Source organism: Carassius gibelio, chromosome B3 (genome assembly GCF_023724105.1).
Source record: "Carassius gibelio isolate Cgi1373 ecotype wild population from Czech Republic chromosome B3, carGib1.2-hapl.c, whole genome shotgun sequence".
In the NCBI taxonomy this organism is placed as follows: domain Eukaryota; kingdom Metazoa; phylum Chordata; class Actinopteri; order Cypriniformes; family Cyprinidae; genus Carassius; species Carassius gibelio.
In genome coordinates, this window is record NC_068398.1 from 4,338,963 (window position 1) to 4,359,932 (window position 20,970).

A 20,970-nucleotide genomic window follows, 5' to 3' on the forward strand; every position below is an offset into this window, starting at 1 on the left:
ATTTTCCCAAAATAATAAACAGTCGTACAATAAAATTTACATTATTATTATTATTGTTATTTTCATTGGAATAATACATACATATATCAAAATTATTTAATTTAAATATAACTTTTGTTTTCCTTCTAATGAAATTTTCCACATCCAAATATGTTTGTGTACTGTATATACAATTACAAAACAGATGGACAATAGATTATTTTTCCATTGAGCAAAACTCACATGAATAATCAATCTCTAATTTAAATCTCTCTAGCACACTTTTAACTGGATATACGTAAAATTTTAAATGTAACCTCTTTTGCTTTATTATTTAAACAGTATGCTTCAGAAATACACCAAGTTTTTTTTTCCAGTTTATATTCCTAAATACATTGGTCCACAACAAGCTTTTAAAAACACTTTTAAGCTTTTGTTTCACCAGTTATAATATTCCTAATATGTTTATTTGTACACCTATGTTTCGAAATATCAATATCTCCTATAAACATGCTGCCTTTAAGAAATGTTGCCTCAGAGGAATCACTTCCACAAGCTCTTAGAAAATGTATAACTTGTTGAGGTATGGCATCAAGTACAACAGCATACTCTTTTGGCGTTACTGGAAACCCACATTTTTCCAAGAATTCACTATAAGATAAAAATTACCATTTGAATTTAAGAGTTGTCTAACTAACACAATATTATTATTTTCATACCAACTATAATAGAAGAGAGATCTATTTTTATATTGAATGGACCTATTCTAAATAATGTATTTATTTGTGGATTGCGCAGCGTTTCCACAGTGGATCCTGAAGCTCCGCTGCGCGTCACTAAAACATGCCTCTCAGGAACAACGTCATGCAACCTCATCACTTCGCCGACAAAGAGAAGTTATCAAAAAACTAATAAGAAATAAATCACTGGAACATGCTCAATCAAAAAAAACAAACATGGTAAAAGCGGCCGTTTGTTTGCATGCTTTGTTAAATATTTAAATTCAAAAGCATCAATGTTTTACAATAGAATTAGTGATACATTGATCATAATGAATGAATTTATCAGGACTCAAATTAATCACAAATTTATTTATATTTTACTTATTTATTTTTAAAAAATAAAAAATAATGTTGATATAAGTGCTATAGTTGTAACCTAATGTGAAACAAACAAATTAATAATTCTCTCTCTCTCTCTCGGCGCCCTGGCTGAACTGCAGCCCTAGGTGGCTGCCTAGTTCACCTATAGGCACACGCCTGCCCTGGGTAGAGCATTGCGTTAGCAAGCAAGCAAGCGCAAGGTTGGGGGTTCGATTCCCCGGGAACACATCATAGGAAAAAAATTATACCCTGGATGCACTGTAAGTCGCTTTGATAAATGCATAAATTTAATTTGATTTAATTTAAAGGGAGGGGGGGTGAAATGCTAATTTTCACTCAATCTCCTGTTAATCTTGAGTACCTATAGAGTAGTACTGCATCCTTCATATCTCCAAAAAGTCTTTAGTTTTATTATATTTATAAGAGAAAGATTTCTCTTATAAATCCAGCCGCTCTGAAAAACATGAGCGGCTGGAGGCGTGACGTGTTGGCAAAGCTAAAGAATCACGAGCGCCAGTAGGCTTTTGCGTTGAGAGCGTCTGGGAGCTGTGACATTACTGTGAGGGAAAAAACCATCATCCAAAACAAACCATGGCTAACAGTCAGATTCAGCCGGTTATTTATGATCCAGAATCAGATCCCCAGGCTGAAACTGAATGAGAGCAGCAGCAGCAACGACTACAGCAGGACGTCTCTATGTAGTATATATGTGCTTAGCGGTTTTGGAAAATGACTAAGTTCCACTTTATGTTGTCTTTTTTTTTTTTTTTTTTTTTTTAAAGGTGTACATGTGGGAAGTGCAGTTTGATGACAACATCGCATGTTGTTTACTTGATGTGCTTACGCGCCGATAGCTAAGTTAACAACACAGAGATATTTGAAGCAGTTTTACTCACCATATGCGGTTCCAACACACGATCGTGACCCTTTTTCGTTGTGACTGCATCATCCATAAGAAATATACGATACGCAAATCCGGCGTCAAACTGGGCCTTGTTTGTAAAACAAGCATCTTCAAAATGCAGGGAACAAACAAAAACACTTGCACAACTCCGTTGATGCTCTGTAAAAATAAACTCCATCCACTGGTCCCTTAATGCTGTTTTTTTTTGGTAATCTGTGCAGGGTTGTCTTGGTTATCTGTGCAGGGTAATCTGGCTCTCAGTGCTCTGCTATACGGGAGCGCGCGCTCTTCCGGCAGAAGTGCCCTTAGGACCCATATAAGGAAATTCCGCTCCATCTAACGTCACACTGAGCCATACTCGAAAAAAACTTTCCGAAACTTGTGACAAACCGGACAAAAGTACAACTTAATTTTTTAAACTTTGTCCATGTTTATCATGGGAATCCAACTTTAACAGTGTAAAAAACTCAGTATGCATGAAATAGCATTTCACCCCCCCTTTTAAAGAGTATAACTGTTTTAAATATAGATAATAATAATCAGAAATGTTTCTTGAGTACTAAATCATCATATTAGAATGATTTCTGAAGATCATGTGACACTGAAGACTGGAGGAATGATGCTGAAAATACAGATTTGATCACAGAAACAAATAACATTTCACAATATATTCACAAAGAAAATAAATATTTGAACTGATTATAAGTCTTTTAAAATTTTCATTAAAATATTATTTATTTATGTGATTTAAAAGCTGAATAAATAACTTTTTATTCATCAATAAATCCTAAAGAAAAGTATCACATGCTCCCCACCCCCCCCCAAAAAAAAAAAAAAAAATTTGAATTGAAGAAATTAAATTAAAAAATAAGCAGCACAACGTTTCTAACACCGAGCTTTGATCAAAGCAATAAATAATATTTTGAAGTATGTTAAGATAGAAAACCATTATTTGAAATGTTACATTTTTGAACAATATTACAGTTGATCAGATATATGCTGGCTTGATAAGCAAGAGACATATTTCAAAAATATAAAAAATAGTAATGTGTCCAAACTTTTGACAGTACCCTTATTAAGCAGACAGAATATTCTCGGGCATCCTGAATGATAAAAACAGAGAGGGACATGTATTACATTATATTGTTTGGTATGTTTGAATTTTTATTTGCCAAAAGATGCTTTTATTTTGCTAACAGTATGATCCATTTTTATCGAGTACATGTATTGAGAAATTGTCCAGCAACACTATATAAAAATCTGTTTCAATTTCAGGTTCCAGAGCAGTGACTGTCAAATAGTAAGGTGAGTCCCCCTTTTTCTATTTCAGTGGAGGTAAAGTAATTAAAACTATTTGAATGCTACAATGTATAATTGTGTATTGATAATATTGAGTGCCTGATAATGTTACAACTAGTGCTGTTCAAAGCATAATGTCTGTTAGGACCAATTGTGGTTTGCAGCTTTCTGGAGAAATGCCCCTTTAAATAACTTCACACTCAGCATCCTGAACTATATACAGGTGCATCTCAATAAATTAGAATGTCATGGAAAGTTCATTTATTTCAGTAATTCAACTCAAATTGTGAAACTTGTGTATTAAATAAATTCAGTGCACACAGACTGAAGTAGTTTAAGTCTTTGGTTCTTTTAATTGTGATGATTTTGGCTAAACAAATTAGAATACTTAATAAAAATAAAAAAAATAATTTAGTGAATTGTTGTCCTTTGGGAAAGTATGTTCATTTGCTGTACATGTACTCATTTTTTTTTTCTTTAATTATTGCCTCAGTTCAGCGTGGCATGGAGGTGATCAGGTTGTGGCACTGCTGAGGTGGTATGGAAGCCCAGGTTTCTTTGACAGTGGCCTTCAGCTCATCTGCATTGTTTGGTCACATTTCTCATCTTCCTCTTGACTATAGCCCATAGATTCTCTCTGGGGTTCAGGTCTGGTGATTTGCTGGCCAGTCAAGCACACCAACACCCACAGTCATTTTACCAACTTTTGGTGCTTTTGGCAGTGGGGAAGGTGTCAAATCCTGCTGGAAAATGAAATCACCATCTTCAAAAAGCTGGTCAGCAGAAGGAAGCATGAAGTGCTCCAAAATTTCTTGATAAATGGTTGCAGTGACTTTGGTTTCCAAAAAAACATAATGGACCAACACCAGCAGATGACATTGCACCCCAAATAATCACAGACTGTGAAACTTAACACTGGACTTTAAGCAACTTGGACTATGAGCTTCTCCATCCTTCCTCCTTAGGACCTGGGTTTCCAAATTAAATAAAAAAGATTGGTCTCATCTGAAAAAAGGACTTTGGACCACTGGGTAACATTACAGTTCTTCTTCTCCTGAACCCAGGTAAGACACCTCTGACGTTGTCTATGTCTCAGGAGTGGCTTAACAAGAGGAATACGACAACTGTATCCAAATTCCTTGACACGTCTGTGTGTGGTGGCTCTTGATGCCTTGACCCCAGCCTCAGTCCATTCCTTGTGAAGTTCACTCAAATTCTTCAATCGACTTTGCTTGACAATCCTCATAAGGCTGCGGTTCTCTCGGTTGGTTGTGCATCTCTTTCTTCCACATTTTTTCCTTCCACTCAACTTTCTGTTAACATGCTTGGATACAGCACTCTGTGAGCAGCCTCTTTGGCAATGAATGTTTGAACCTCCTTGTGTCAATGATTGTCTTCTGGACAACTGTCAGATCAGCAGTCTTCCTCATGATTGTGTAGCCTAGTGAACCAAACCGAGAGACCATTCTGAAGGCTCAGGAAACCTTTGCAGGTGTTTTGAGTTGATTAGCTGATTGACATATCACCATATTCTGATTGTGAATTGGTGTGTTTTTGTTAAATGTGATCACAATTAAAATAACCAAAGACCAGGACGTGGATTCTTGGTTGTCTCGTGATTCATGTACAGCACTATATATTAGTGCCAACCTTAAAAGAATAATAATAAAAAAAAGTTCAGTTAACATGCATTGTATTGATATTTCATTGATACACTCACTTTACAAATAAGGGAATTTAAATGAGTTAAAAGCTATAGCAAATTTAAATTGGTTAAATTAATAATTCACCCATAAATTAAAATTCTGTCATCATTTAAAAAAAAAAAAACTTCTTGGAACGATTTGCATGTACAACGTGTGTCTTATACAAAATAAATAAAGGTGACTTGATTTCACAGGGCACTGTAATTTTAAGTTTTGCTTTTACTTACAGGTTAAATGTCAATGAAGGACCGCTTCATTTCCGTGTATGATGTGCACACCATTTTTCCATTTGTGTAGTATGGTGCAGATGGCAGGAAGGGTTTAAAGACAATTTCTGCATGAAAGCCTTTAAATGACAAAAGTACAGAAAGCACAATTAAAAAATAAATAAATAAGCTTACAGTTAACATTTTTACAGTCTTTGTGGGATCCATCATTTGCACTAAGAGACAGACTAAACTAGTTTTCACTCCCTCCTGAAAATTGTGGCTATATTTGCAGCTAATTTGAGTAAATTTTCCCACCCTTTACCCTTTGACTGATCTTGACTTGTAGGGAGGAACAAAAGTACACTGTAAATGAAAGAAAGCTTTGTTGGACAGAATGCAACAATACACTTACAGTATTGTTCAAAATAATAGCAGTACAATATGACTAACCAGAATAATCAAGGTTTTTAGTATATTTTTTATTGCTACGTGGCAAACAAGTTACCAGTAGGTTCAGTAGATTGTCAGAAAACAAACAAGACCCAGCATTCATGATATGCACGCTCTTAAGGCTGTGCAATTGGGCAATTAGTTGAAAGGGGTGTGTTCAAAAAAATAGCAGTGTCTACCTTTGACTGTACAAACTCAAAACTATTTTGTACAAACATTTTTTTTTTCTGGGATTTAGCAATCCTGTGAATCACTAAACTAATATTTAGTTGTATGACCACAGTTTTTTAAAACTGCTTGACATCTGTGTGGCATGGAGTCAACCAACTTGTGGCACCTCTCAGCTGTTATTCCACTCCATGATTCTTTAACAACATTCCACAATTCATTCACATTTCTTGGTTTTGCTTCAGAAACAGCATTTTTGATATCACCCCACAAGTTCTCAATTGGATTAAGGTCTGGAGATTGGGCTGGCCACTACATAACATTAATTTTGTTGGTTTGGAACCAAGACTTTGCCCGTTTACTAGTGTGTTTTGGGTCATTGTCTTGTTGAAACAACCATTTCAAGGGCATGTCCTCTTCAGCATAGGGCAACATGACCTCTTCAAGTATTTTAACATATGCAAACTGATCCATGATCCCTGGTATGCGATAAATAGGCCCAACACCATAGTAGGAGAAACATGCCCATATCATGATGCTTGCACCTCCATGCTTCACTGTCTTCACTGTGTACTGTGGCTTGAATTCAGAGTTTGGGGGTCGTCTCACAAACTGCCTGTGGCCCTTGGACCCAAAAAGAACAATTTTACTCTCATCAGTCCACAAAATGTTCCTCCATTTCTCTTTAGGCCAGTTGATGTGTTCTTTGGCAAATTGTAACCTCTTCTGCACATGCCTTTTTTTAACAGAGGGACTTTGCGGGGGATTCTTGAAAATAGATTAGCTTCACACAGACGTCTTCTAACTGTCACAGTACTTACAGGTAACTCCAGACTGTCTTTGATCATCCTGGAGGTGATCATTGGCTGAGCCTTTGCCATTCTGGTTATTCTTCTATCCATTTTGATGGTTGTCTTCCGTTTTCTTCCACGTCTCTCTGGTTTTGCTCTCCATTTTAAGGCATTGGAGATCATTTTAGCTGAACAGCCTATCATTTTTTGCACCTCTTTATGTGTTTTCCCCTCTCTAATCAACTTTTTAATCAAAGTACGCTGTTCTTCTGAACAATGTCTTGAACGACCCATTTTCCTCAGCTTTCAAATGCATGTTCAACAAGTGTTGGCTTCATCCTTAAATAGGGGCCACCTGATTCACACCTGTTTCTTCACAAAATTGATGACCTCAGTGATTGAATGCCACACTGCTATTTTTTTGAACACACCCCTTTCAACTAATTCAACTAATTGCCCAATTGCACAGCCTTAAGAGCGTGCATATCATGAATGCTGGGTCTCATTTGTTTTCTGAGAATCTACTGAACCTACTGATAACTTGTTTGCCACGTAGCAATAAAAAAATATACGAAAAACCTTGATTATTCTGGTTAGTCACATTGTACTGCTATTATTTTGAACAATACTGTATTTCACCTCATTTAGTCTTTTTTCATAATTTTAGGAAGTCATAGGTCTAAGTAAAATTGAAAACTTATGTACCATTAATTTAAATGGGTTACTTACCTTGAAATGTTTCAGTTAACAGCCAGAAATTCTATTGTTGCAAATTTTCCTTCACAAAAAGTCCATTGTCTAAAACATAAGTATAAACACATTTAGTACAACACATTTAAAAAAAAAAAACATGTCAGTCAATCTAGCTTCATAAGAGAAATTGCTGTTATTATGGGTATTCTGATAGATGCATAACAATATTCAATATCTATAAACCATAAAAACACTATTACTGTCCAATTAATTAGTGCTGGTGCACTAAGACAATTATGGCTTCTGTTTTAGGCTCCCCTCTTAAAGGTTGGTTGTAGGAGAAACGTTAACGTTATGCAAATTTGGGACACTGGTATAAATTTCCATGATTGCCTCACGACTGCGCGCTTTTCTTTCTTCTGGGTTTTGAACTTTTATAACAGAGAAGTGCAGGTTCATTCAAATGATTCTCACGGAGTCTGCTGTCTGTCGCATGACTGATGTGTGTGAGGTGAGCTCAGAGCTCGCGCAGCAGCTTTTTTTACTGGTCCGATTCGATAAATGGTCCGTGCGGCTTTTCTATCTTAATTATATCGATTTCGTCAAACTTTCACATTTCACCGGACATTTTTATCAACTTTAAGTAACGTTAATACTTGTCTAAAAAGTTTTGCAGCTAATCTTTTAATGTATTAATGCTGGCGAACAAACAGGAATAGGATTCATCTCTGGGGGAAACAAACGGACTAAAGGAAATAATTAACTTATCAGACACCTTACTTAATGTTAAAACAGTTATATGCATCAAACGATTATATTAACAGTTACTTACCCTTCTTAATCAGGCAGGCTCAGGGGCGTGACTAGAGAATTTTCAGTGGGGGGGCCATGCTGGGGCACTGCCTCCAAATGGGGTGTCCGCCAGTGACCAAAAATAATAATTAAAAAAAAAGCTAAATTCTACAGTATATTACGTAAATCCTATTGATTTTATTATTTATTAACTTGAATAAAGTTACTTGTAAACAAATCCAGTAATAAAGCACATTTTTATTAATTTAGTTTTTAGTCATCCCTTTATGTATTAAATTTGAGAATAAATAATTAATTTTTTTCTTTGAAAGAAACTCCCTATATTTTTACTTCTCCACTGCCTTCAAAAGAAACACTTATGTGTGTCTGTTATTCTCAATCTAAAAAAAAATGTAAATTGTGAATGAAATGCACAGAATGCATCAACGTCCAAGTTAGGCCTGACAATTTAACTGACTAACTGACTGACTTACTCTCATGCATTAACAAGTATTATTATGGAACATTCTGTGCATATTGTCATTTGGTGCAATCTTGCTATGTAGTCACTGTCACAAAATAAACGGATACAAAATGTGCAAATCACCATGACTGTTTATTGTTTGATGTCGCCCAGCGTATTTTACTTTTATTGTGTTTTATTAAACGTTGACTGAACATTCGATTGAAATCAACCACGAACAACGCGAGCAGAGCAGAGCCTGACGGGGTTGATCTGAGAAAACCATACAAACATATTAAAACATACATAAAGGTTACCTACCAGCTGTTTGTTTTATGTTTATGTATATATTAGACCAATTTGTCAAGTCTGCCTAGGAAAAACATTTATTATACCAGCAAACTCAAAATTGGATTAAAAAATAAACTCGGCTATAAATACTTGGATTATTATATTATTATATAGCCTAGTGTTTATTTACTGATAGACAGTCAAAAAGACAAATTAATCAATATTTTATTTATAACAAGGTTTTATTTATTTATAAAATGATAACACCACAGATCCAGAAGAAACAGTAACAAAAACAGTGACAGAAATGTCAGAAATAGCGCATGGATCTGTCACGTGATTAAGGAATGATTTGAACCTGAAGACTTGTCAGACAAGAGGTGAGTTAATCACAGACTGAAGACCCAGGTAAATAATTAATTAATCTTTTCTGCATTTTAGTTTTGTATTGTTTGTAGTGTGATCAACGTTTGCGTAAGTAACGTTACTAGATGTGTTGGGGAAGTAACACGTAACATTTTAATTAAATTTTGCTAAAAGGAACGAAATTACTCGAAAAAAGATTCGTTCATTTTGCTGAACGCGACTCAAAAGTCAGAGTCAGTATAATGATCCGAACTTCCCATCACTACGCTGCACTTCTTTAGCTGTGTCTCATTTCGGAGGCTGCGTCCTCCGGAGGTCGCATTTGAAGGCTGCATACGTCATCGGGGAAGTCTCATTTAAGAAAAGTAATCATAATAAAATTGACAGTTTTTCCTTGTGATGTTTAAAATGCTATAGTTTATTTTTTACTTTGCAATTTAACGGTTACTTTTCTTAAATGAGACTTCCCCAATGACGTATGCAGCCTTCAAATGCGACCTCCGGAGGACACAGCCTCCGAAATGAGACAAAGCTTTTGAATCGCTAACTTCAGTAGATTCTATACAATGATTGGCCATAAAATGAACCAATCACAAGACATCTTATAGGGGGGGGCACCTGGGGTGGCCAATCGAATTTCAGGGGGGGGCGGTACCCAACAAATTTTAAGATAACCCAACACATTGACCCAATATGTATAACCCAACGGTTGGGTTAAAAAAACAACCCAACGTTTTTTGCGGTAAAAACGGATCCGTGCCGGTATTGGCCCGTTGTGCCAAAAGAGTCCGAGTCCGTTGCGCGGATCTGGGTCAGATCTTCAGATTGGCCTGGGCCAGATTTGGCCCAGATGAGTTTTGCTGTCTGGGTTTTTGCCGCATATAGGTGTCCCAGTGTGTATTTTAACCATATGGAAATTAAATATTTAAGTTCAATATCTGCCAGTATTATATACGTTTAATCATTTCAGCTTTACAAGCTAACGTTAGCTTAGAAAGTGTTCACATAGCCTAATAAGCAGCCGCGCGTGACAACACAAGGTTTAAAAAGGTAAACTTCATCAAATGTAAGCATTAGGAGATAAACAGTAGTTATGGTAGCTATAATGTCTAATAATATAAAAGAATAAATACCTTTTTTGACTAAACAAAAGCAAAAAACAAAAAGTGTCTGAGGAAATCACTGGATGACCGTTAACTGTCATTAGCAGCTGAGCGTTGCCATGGATACATGCCACGTGCCCTAAAGTGACGTCATTCGGTCATGTGCACATTTGATGGACAGCTGCTTGGATCCTATCTCCAGTGTGGCTATATTACTTTTTTATGTAGTATAGCAGTCTTAAATGCAATAATTAAAATAATTTATTTCCTAAATAACTTTTCTTGTAGGCTTATCAACAGTTTATACAATAAATAGTTTAATACGTAGGCCTACATTAAATTAATTTATTTGTCTTACCTGTGTTATTTTTCACTTCCTTTTCTTCATGTTTTCCTTGGCATTCACTCTATAACATTCTAGTAGAGCTCCTGGATGCAAACATATTTTCTTCATTCATGCATAGGCTAAACCTGTTCAATTATATTATTGAAAGTCATCATGATTTTGATGTTCAAATGCTGAAAACAGACTCCTGATTTAATGACATTTTTCATTACAGAAGTTACTTCCTATTTTATTTTCCAGGAATTAAAATTATTAATTTAACATTAACTTTATTTTACAATGTATTAAAATATATATAGTAAAAAAATAATACTAATATCAATCAGCAAATCAAAACATTTTTTTTTTTTTTTGCAATCTTTTATTATTACAGATTTTTTTTAAAGGATTTTGATTTAGGCAAAAATACCCTTTAAAATCCAATGTGAGTTTTATATTAGTTTGATTTTGTGAACTATCTTTGTCTGAGTTGCAAGGTGCCAGGTCCAGTGTTGGGAAGGTTACTTTGGAAATGTTATAGGTTACAGATTACAAATTACCTTATTTAAAATGTAATATGTCGTATCACTGTTTCAAGTGACTTTAAGTAATGAAACTGATTACATTTGATTATTTTTTGATTACTATTCTAAATTATTATTTTCAATTTTTTTTATTTTGAATCATTTCAGAATCCTTCTTCACTTAACTAAGACTATAATTTAATAGTAAAGTACAACCACCTCAAAATAGGACTTTAGCAGCTCTTTTTACTTTGCAATATTTTTTAGGTTAAATACAGATTTAAAATCATAAGATATAGTTTAATAGCTATTATACTTTTTTTTTTTTAAATCAAATCTTTGCATAGCTATTACAGGAAACATTGGCATCTAACAATGCCTTGGAAAAAAGGCAGTTAATCTAAAAATAAAATAAAATAAATAATTATTTACATAAACCAAAATAGGAAATAAAACAGTTATGGAATAAGCATGTGTCATATGCTGTGTCTTCAACTCCAGAAACATGGTGTCTGATATTTTAAATATGTATATGTGTGAAAATATTCAAATGTAACTCCCTTTGTAATCATTAACAATATCATAATTAATTGTAATTGAATTACAGTTTACATTACATTAACAGATTGCAGCTACATTTATTTTGCAATTAAATTACGTAATTTAGTTACATGTAACTAGTTACTGCCCAACACTGTTCAGGTCTGATGATAAAAAAGGACTGATTTTTTCAAGTGTTGGAATGGAAATGGCAGATGAGGGATGACGTTCACAAACTGTCTCAGACGAATGTCCTCCGAACGTCCGCCAGCGAACGTCAAAAAGCGGACCAAATCCGAACGTCCGCCCAACGTACCGCGGACCTAAGCGGACGTTCGGAAAGTCCGGGGGACGTCCCCTGTTTGCTGGGATGCTACGCGGAGCTAAGCTCCAGACGAGATTTATTACGGATAAAATATGTTAAGCTACTAAATAAATACACAATTGGTATAGAGAATAATAAGCTGACAGCTGATTTCTTCAAGCGGTCACATTTAACATGTTTACTATGGTAAAGTTTAGCCTGCATAGTCGTTTGCATCGCTTATAAAATTTCTGCCTTGTTTAGTGATTATAATCCACATCGGATCAAGTTATTTCAAACACTCGCTGCCGACTAAGAGTGAGTTTTGATCTCAACTTATTAAGAATAAGCGCTGAGCTCTACAGACGCAGAGAAACTCCGCCTTCGTTCAAAACCCCTCCTCTAGCCCTAGCTGGCCAAAAAACCCTGTCTGTTGGCCCCGAGGAAGCACGATCAACCCCCGGAAGTGACAGTGGAAACACGACTGGCCCTAGCATGCACCAGCACGCCTGCTATTAGACCGACAGAGGAAACACGGTAAGTAATACATTTCGAAATACTATTGTATGAGGTAAAGATACATAAGACTAGAGAATAGAGAGAGAAAGCAGAGATGGGAGGAGGGAGGAAAACTAGGAGAAAGAAAAGGGAGGGCAGGAGTAAGAAAGAAGACTAGAACACTCACACCCAACTTTAAAAGGAAACATTTGGAAGAGAGCGAGTAAGAAGGGAGCAGGGGTAGCAAAGAGGCAAACTCACAATAACTTCTGACAGAGATCATGATATAATCTAACAGACACCTTAAAAATGAAGTGTAACCGGAGGAAGGAAGAGGGAACACAGAAGGGAGGAGGGGAAAAAAGACAAACTCACAAAAACATTTAGCAAAGGGGCATACGAGACATAATCTAACAGAAGTTACCTTGACTCAGGGTTAACTTCTCCATTCTTTACAGTTCTTTACAGTGCAAAACAAGCTCCATTGTGTATGTGTTTGCATTTACTTGTTTAAAATAAATGTCTTGAATTGAATAGTATCAAAGGAATTTGTTTGTATTCTGAAGTTCTACTTTTTTTACATCCTTTTCCTGCTGTGTTTGCTGCACTTGCTATTTTTTTGGGCATAGAAATGGTCATAAGACATACTGCCATATTAGGATATTTTAGCTCTTGCTCAATATTTCACTTCTTATTGACAGTATATATATCAGCAACACATAACCAATAGAACAGAACGTAGATTGAACTTCAGCACTTGTGTCTGTTTCATTCTGGGCTCCTGGGTACCTGTCTCCTCTGCTCAATAACCAAATAATCAGAAACCACTTCGGATCACTGCAATTACTTAAAGTACATTTATTTTAAAGTTGATGCTTTCAACTACAACTTTACATTACATTACTTAAATTCTTTTCTGCACTCCTGGTTGTCCACCTATGTTTGAATAAAAAAGCAGAATAATGTTAGGATTAGTGATTAAAAAGGATTTGTGAACTAACATCAGTTACTTTACTACATTATATATATATATATATATATATATATATATATATATATATATATATATATATATATATATATATATATATATATATATATATATATATATATTAGACAAACAGACCAATGTTTGGATGTGTCTAAATATAATAAACAGACTTTGTAACTGATATATTTATGATTGTGGCAGATCAGATCATCCCACACAAATCCATCACTGAAGCTCCTCCCACATCAGTCACATCATCAGTGAAGCTCCTCCCACAGCAATAAATGCTGGAATATCTCCTTCAGTTTCCAAGTGAAGACAAGCATCAAATCATCAGAAGAGCTGAAATCTGTAAAGACTGAGTTTATTAAAGAGGACAGAGAGAAGATGGGAGATCCAGAACCCTGCAGAATCAAACACACTGAAGATACTCAAGAACAAACAAGTTGGTGTTTATTGTTTTATTTTTAATACTGAAGAACATTAATGTTATAAAAATTCAAGCTCTTAATATTTATATGAGTATAAATAAATATATATATATATATATATATATATATATATATATATATATATATATATATATATATATATATATAATCTTGTTTTTTACTATTTATTTATTTAATTTTTATCAATAAACACCAATCTATATCAAGTGCATGAAACTTTCCATTACGACTGATATTAGTATTGTAAGTGTGACTTAAGCAAAATCTGATTTATGGTTACCAGTGGTGTTATGTCACAAAGTAAAAAACTTTGAGTACTGAAGTAATTTTGGTAGTATCTGTACTTTACTTGAGATTTTATATTTCAGCCAACATAAAATGTATACTTTTACTCCGATACATTTCTCCGAAGTATATTCGTTACTTACTACAATATAGTCAGAAGAACAGAGACTGTAGGAGAGCAGGTTTGAGGAATCAGTGGTCTGAAAACACCTTTGCTCATGTGCAAAGTGATTACAATTCCCACTAAAGTCGAGTCTGGGATGTGCGATATACAGCACTGACTGCGATAATATGGTAAGTGTTGTTGTAATGATGTACAATTTGATATTGTCAAGAAGTCTATATCACCGAATCATACACTGAGTACATGCACATTGATTTATTAGTCTATTAAAACTCAAAACTTCTAAATTGTAGACAGCAAAAATGCTTCTGAATGCTTTCTATATTTATATAATTTTCTGTAGGCCTAGTTAACTTCATCTGTATCACACAAAGAGTACCGTTTTTCTGCAGATGCATGAAGACATTTAATAATAACTAGAAGGTACATTTCCTGAAGAAAATGTGAGTGGTGCTTGCAGTGGCAAAACTCGCCCCTCTGTTGCTAAGGTGTGGTTGCTAGGGTACCCGGGGTGGTTACTAGGGTCCCTATGATGGTTGCTAGGGCCGTTGCTAGGATACCCAGCATGGTTGCCAGGGTAATCGGGGTGGTTGCTAGGGTGTTGCTATGTGGTTGCTAGGGTACCTGGGGTGGTTGCTAGGGCCGTTGCTAAGGTACTCAGGGTGGTTGCTAGGGTAATCGGGGTGGTTGCTAGGGTGTTGCTATGCAGTTGCTAGGGTACCCGGGGTGGTTGCTAGGGCGGTTGCTAGGGTCCCCATGATGGTTGCTAGGGCCGTTGCTAAGGTACCCAGGGTGGTTGCTAGGGTAATCGGGGCGGTTGCTAGGGTGTTGCTATGCGGTTGCTAGGGTACCCGGGGTGTTTGCTAGGGTCCCCATGATGGTTGCTAGGGCCGTTGCTACGGTACCCAGGGTGGTTGCTAGGGTAATCGGGGCGGTTGCTAGGGTGTTGCTATGCGGTTGCTAGGGTACCCGGGGTGGTTGCTAGGGTCCCCATGATGGTTGCTAGGGCCGTTGCTAAGGTACCCAGGGTGGTTGCTATGATGTTACTAGGTGGTTGGTAGTTGTCACAGATGGTCACTATGTAGTTATTATAGAGTTCTTAGCCCATTTGAGCACTTAGCTAATCACTATTAGCATGTAGCTAATCACTGCTAGCATGACTAGCATGTTGGAAGTCCAGTGTGCTAGCATGAGTCAAAAAATCCAACCGCCATGTCTGTACGATGTTCTGATGCAGAGATATAGGTCGTGCAAAACGGTTGCTAGGGTACTCCATTTGGTTGCTATGGAGTGGCCTGGCAGCTGCCAATGGTGATACTCCAAAGGCTGCTTGCCAATATAAACCAACCCCCATGCCTCTACGATGTTCTGATGCGGAGATATAGATCTTGCAAAACGGTTGCTAGGGTACTGTGTTTGGTTGCTAGGGAGTGGCATGGCAGCTGCCAATGATGATTCTCCAATCGTTCCTTGCTAATATAAACCAACCCCCATGCTTCTATGTCTTTCAGATGTTAAGATATCTCTCTATACTTTGGGTTGCTAGGTAGCTCTTAATGGTTGCTAGGGCGTGGCTAGGTTGTCATGAAGGAGATACATGATTGGCCGTTTGCTGCCCGAGTCAAACGAGCCCACCCTCATGTTTCTATGACACTTCTATCCAAAGTTATTCATTTGATCTTTTTCAATGGAAGTCTATGGGGCTTGTTGCTATGGTGCTCTATATGGTTGCTAGGGCGTGGCTTGATAGATTCACAGTGATCCTGAGAGACTGATTGGTTGCCTGATTCAAATGAGCCAACCCCCTTGTCTCTATGACACTGTGATCCAGAGTTATGTTCAATACAAAATCCCTATGTAATGTCCCATAGCAGGAAAAGTCCTCCCTATACTTTGTATTAGGGGCAATTTTGGGGGGCTCTTGCGCCCCAGGGGTACAACTTATACCCCACTGCGGGGTATGTTCTCGCACAGCCTGATAGCCTCTCCAAATGTGGTGATTCACGTGTTTCTGCGAAATTCTCTCTCAGAGCTACGTTCTGTCAAAGTTGACCCCAATGTTAAGTCTATGGGTTTTATCGCCCGATTTTTCGCCCGCCGGACGAACATCGTACACCCGATCGCTTATAAAAGTCATAGCACACCATTCCCGAATAGGCCGCACGATTTGACGTCACTTTTGCGGGTCTGTGACAAAAGCTGCGGGACTAGTTACGCGCCGAAATTTGTACGGAATCTATAAGAATAAGAATAATAAGTATGTGAGATAATAATAGTAGTGCCTTGCCTCCGGCAAGCACCACTAATTTTATACAAGTTCAGTAAAGCAATAAATGAATTATTTAGACAATATTGCTTTTAATTTTGCTCAGTTTTTCTTATGAAAATAGTTCTGTTTTGCAACTCTGAGCAATGGACGGTGTTTACTTATTGAATGAATCAGCTTTTTGAACAAATCGGTTGAATAAATGATTCAGTGATTCACTCATTAACATGGTCAAATACTTTGTTTCTGAATGAATCAGCTGTTTGAATAAATCTGTTGAATCTCAAAGACATTAACATTAACACTCATTAACATTCACCTACTGTTACCTACTGGCGGTTTTAATTTAATATTTCAACTTTTTTTGTTTTACATTTTTTCAAATATTGGTATTCAACGTTTTATGTAATAATAATAATAATAATAATAATAAATAAAAACATTTGATTTATACATCTGTAACTGCAGTTTAAATGCATCCATGTCCCCTCTGAGATACATAAACTGTGTAAATACATGCTATTTCAGATGCAGATTCCAGACATGTTTTCTTATGATGGAATTAAAGATACTAAGAGCCTGAAGAAGTGCTTCATGTTCTTACACAAAAATAACAAAATGGAAAAAATAGTTGCTACTCAAGCTATATATATTTATGCTTCTTTTACATTCAATTACTTAAAAAACACTTTTAATACTTAAGTATAATAAATATCACATACTTTAAGAATTTTACTCAAGTAATATACTAAATAGTGACTTCAACTTATACCAAAGTCATTTTCTGTTAAGTTATCTGTACTTTTACTTGAGTAGGACTTTCAGGTACTTTATACACCACTGATAGTTACCGATAAGGGGTACAGGTGCATCTCAAAAAAATTTATATCATGGAAAAGTTTTTTTTTCAAAAAAAAAAAGCATACTTTCTTATATTCTAGATTCATTGCACACAAACTGAAATAACTTAAACTGAAAAGGAGGGAAATTCAATTGAGCTTGTGTTTTCATTCTTGGCATCCCACGTTAACATGCATATGAATGGAAGTCAATGGAACATGAAGTCTAATGTGAACGACATTTTGTAATTAAAAGTCTTTAATAAAATTGTATCAGTTCTAAAAATGTGACAGTATTGTGTGTGCTCATGTTAATAGCAAGAATTTAGTCAGTAATCAAATTCATTCTCGCTACATAAATGTGTGATTTGTGCCTTTAATTTTTTAAAAATAATAACATAATTTATAAAAATGCATCTGCTTTGTAACATCATAGCTCATTTTTTGTCCTGTCACTTCACATTCTTCTCTTTGAATTGTTTTGAAACTGGTATAATGAATTTAAGCTTATTTTCTTTGTTTTCAGAGCTGATCGAGGAGAACTGGAGAGAGGAGAATGGAGAACTGAGTAAAGTGGAGGAGAAACGCCATGATAAACCTGGAGAAAAACCTGTGAGTCACTCAAAGACTAAAAATAATTTTTTAAAGACAAGAGGAGTCAAGAAATCTTTCATCTGCACTCAGTGTGGAAAGAGTTTCACACAAAAACAAAATCTTGATGGTCACATGAGAGTTCATACTGGAGAGAAACTGTTTACATGTGATCAATGTGGGAAGAGTTACCCACGATCATCACAACTTAAGAGACACATGAGGAGCCATACTGGGGAGAAACCATACTCTTGTGATCAGTGCGGAAAGACATGCGTATACAAAGAAAATCTTAAGAGTCACATGAGAGTTCATACTGAAGAGAAACCGTTCACATGTGATCAATGTGGGAAGAGTTACCCACGATCATCAGACCTTAAGAGACACATGAGTATCCACACTGGGGAGAAACCATACTGTTGTGATCAGTGCGGAAAGACATTCGTATTCAAAGGAAATCTTAAGAGTCACATGAGAGTTCATACTGAAGAGAAACCATTCACATGTGATCAATGTGGGAAGAGTTTCACACAATCATCACAACTTAAGAGACACATGAGTATCCACACTGGGGAGAAACCATACTCTTGTGATCAATGTGGGAACAGTTTCAGTGGATCAGGAAACCTTAAAGTACACATGAGAATCCACACGGGAGAGAAACCATTCATGTGTGATCAATGTGACAAAACATTTCATAGGGCATCAGGCCTGAAGATGCACATCCTGGTTCATACAAAGGAGAAGCCACATTCGTGTTCTGAATGTGGAAAGAGATTTAAACATAAGCAAATGTTACAGGTACATCAGAAAATACATACTGGTGTGAGAGATTACATGTGTTTTGAGTGTGAAAAGATGTTCATGTCAGCATCCGGTTTAAAACTGCATGAGATGATTCACACTGGAGAAAAACCTTACACATGTAATCAGTGCAGAAAGAGTTTCAGACAAAAGTCATCTCTTAAGTTTCACATGAGGGTTCACATCATAGAGGAGCTGCCCACGTGTGAATAGTTTACCTAAATTGAAAATGAAAATTCTGTCATTAATTACTAACTTTCTTGTCGTTCCAAACCCATGAGATCCTCATTCATCTTCAGAACACAAATTAAGATATTTTTATTAAATCCTACAGCACTTTGACCCTCCATTGACAGTAAGAATTATGGGTTGTGAATGGCATGAGGGTTAATAATGACAGAATTTTAATTTTTAAGGGTTATTCTAACCTTTTAAGGGTTAGGGAAACATTATATGGTGCACCTTCTGGAGCACTCAGGTTGTTCTGGGAATTTTTAGGTGACTGTTACTATAGGATTTTCCCTCTAGGTCTCTACACAGCATTCCCATAATGTTTAAAGGACATAGAGTATTATTTCTTTGCTAGTCTTTATGTCCTTCCATCATGTTTACTGAATGTGCTCAAGAACCTTTAGTAACATTACAGAGAACTGCAGGACTTATTTTATGCTTGCACTTGGTCTGCAGAACCATAATCAAGCATAAGCACTGTCATGCTTAACTAGGTGTAGATGTAATGATGCACCTCGAGCCATTTGAAAATTGATTCAAATATTTTACGATTCTAATTGGTTGAGATGCTAAATAAATTGTGAAACATCTGAGGGTAGGAGTGTATATGAAAGCATCTCTGAGGGGAACTGACTGTCTTTAGAAAGGTTTAGATTGCATTTTCTTTTAATCTTGTCTATAAATGACGCATATTTGAAGTAGTGTTCATAAGTGCAGCACTACTTTGTTTACAGCGGTACCCCAGGAAAATCTGTATTGCTGCTGTTCATAAGCGCCACCTGCTGACAGAGAGTGATTTTGCATCTCATTCAGCTCATCTGCTGTTTGTTTCGTGCAGATATTTTTTATGAATAGTTACACATAATGGAAGACCACAGGCAAAGCCTTAGTTTGCTTGTATGAAGAGACTTATTTTATTTGTGTTACTTATTAGATTTTTTTCTTTTTAATTGCTAATTTAGTTGTTATTTTAGTTTTACAAAGAAACTTGAAGCATTTTGTTCAAGCAATAGCCTAATAAAAGGACAACTTTTGATTTACTGTTTAATTTGTCTCATATTTTAAAAGAAATCTTGAATTGTCAAATAAAAAACGGGAATTGTATGATATCATGAGCTGAATAAATGATTACGTTACTTTGCTTAACACACATACAATGGGTATGTGCATCTGTGTGTCTATACTGTCCATATTCAGGAGGTGCTGAAAGTTGTTCATCTGCTGCCTGAAAATAAAATAAAAAATACATAAAAAACAATATTTATCAACAATGTTTAGCAATATTTTTTTATAGATTTTTTGTAACCCCTTAATCTACACCAAAACCTAAACATACCAATTTTATAGCAAATTTATATAGTAAATAAATACATAAAGAAAAACATAACGAAATTAAATGTAATAGACTGATGTATGCAGGGAAAAAAAAAAACATTTTAATAACAACATAGATTTAAAAAGAAATACTCAGTGCCTCTCCCAGTCCTGCCTTTAAACTTAACCATATGCATATGTTAAAACACTAGGCTATAAATAGAAACACGAGACAGACAAATGTAATTACAATAATTTATTGCAAAAACTGTCCCAAAAGTAGTCCAAATGACAATTTGTTAGAGCCTCAGTCCGCAGATGGAATACAATAGGCTTATGTGTAGAACCGAGCAGAATTTACATTGATAAAGGCTGAAAATATTATCCTGATTATTAGCCCAATCCTCTCCGTGAAAGCACATATTTCTTATTCAAACACTCCTCTCCAAAAACACAGCATGTCGCAGTCTGTGACGAAGCAGGCCAATAAGCATTTACTTTTCTGCCATAAAGTTCTTGAAGCAGCAGTTTTTTTATTTTATTTCTAATGAGCACATCAGTGCAT

General features: G+C 35.9%; 2 protein-coding genes across 3 annotated transcripts in view; one reads left to right on the plus strand and one right to left on the minus strand.

Annotated features, from left to right (window-relative positions):
- Window positions 1–20,970, minus strand: part of LOC127952595 (contactin-3-like) — a 271,167-nt gene that overhangs the window by 150,472 nt on the left and 99,725 nt on the right. The window lies entirely within an intron of this gene.
- LOC127952578 (oocyte zinc finger protein XlCOF26) lies at window positions 12,447–20,340 on the plus strand. Of its 2 annotated transcripts, none has more exons than XM_052551210.1 (3): window positions 12,447–12,547; window positions 13,701–13,944; window positions 17,992–20,340. In XM_052551210.1, the coding sequence occupies exons 2-3, from the start codon at window positions 13,887–13,889 to the stop codon at window positions 19,071–19,073; spliced, it is 1,140 nt and encodes a 379-aa protein (XP_052407170.1). In that variant the 5' UTR covers window positions 12,447–12,547; window positions 13,701–13,886; the 3' UTR covers window positions 19,074–20,340. The 2 variants fall into 2 exon arrangements, with proteins under 2 accessions (XP_052407170.1, XP_052407172.1); XM_052551212.1 differs by having other exon boundaries at window positions 13,706–13,944.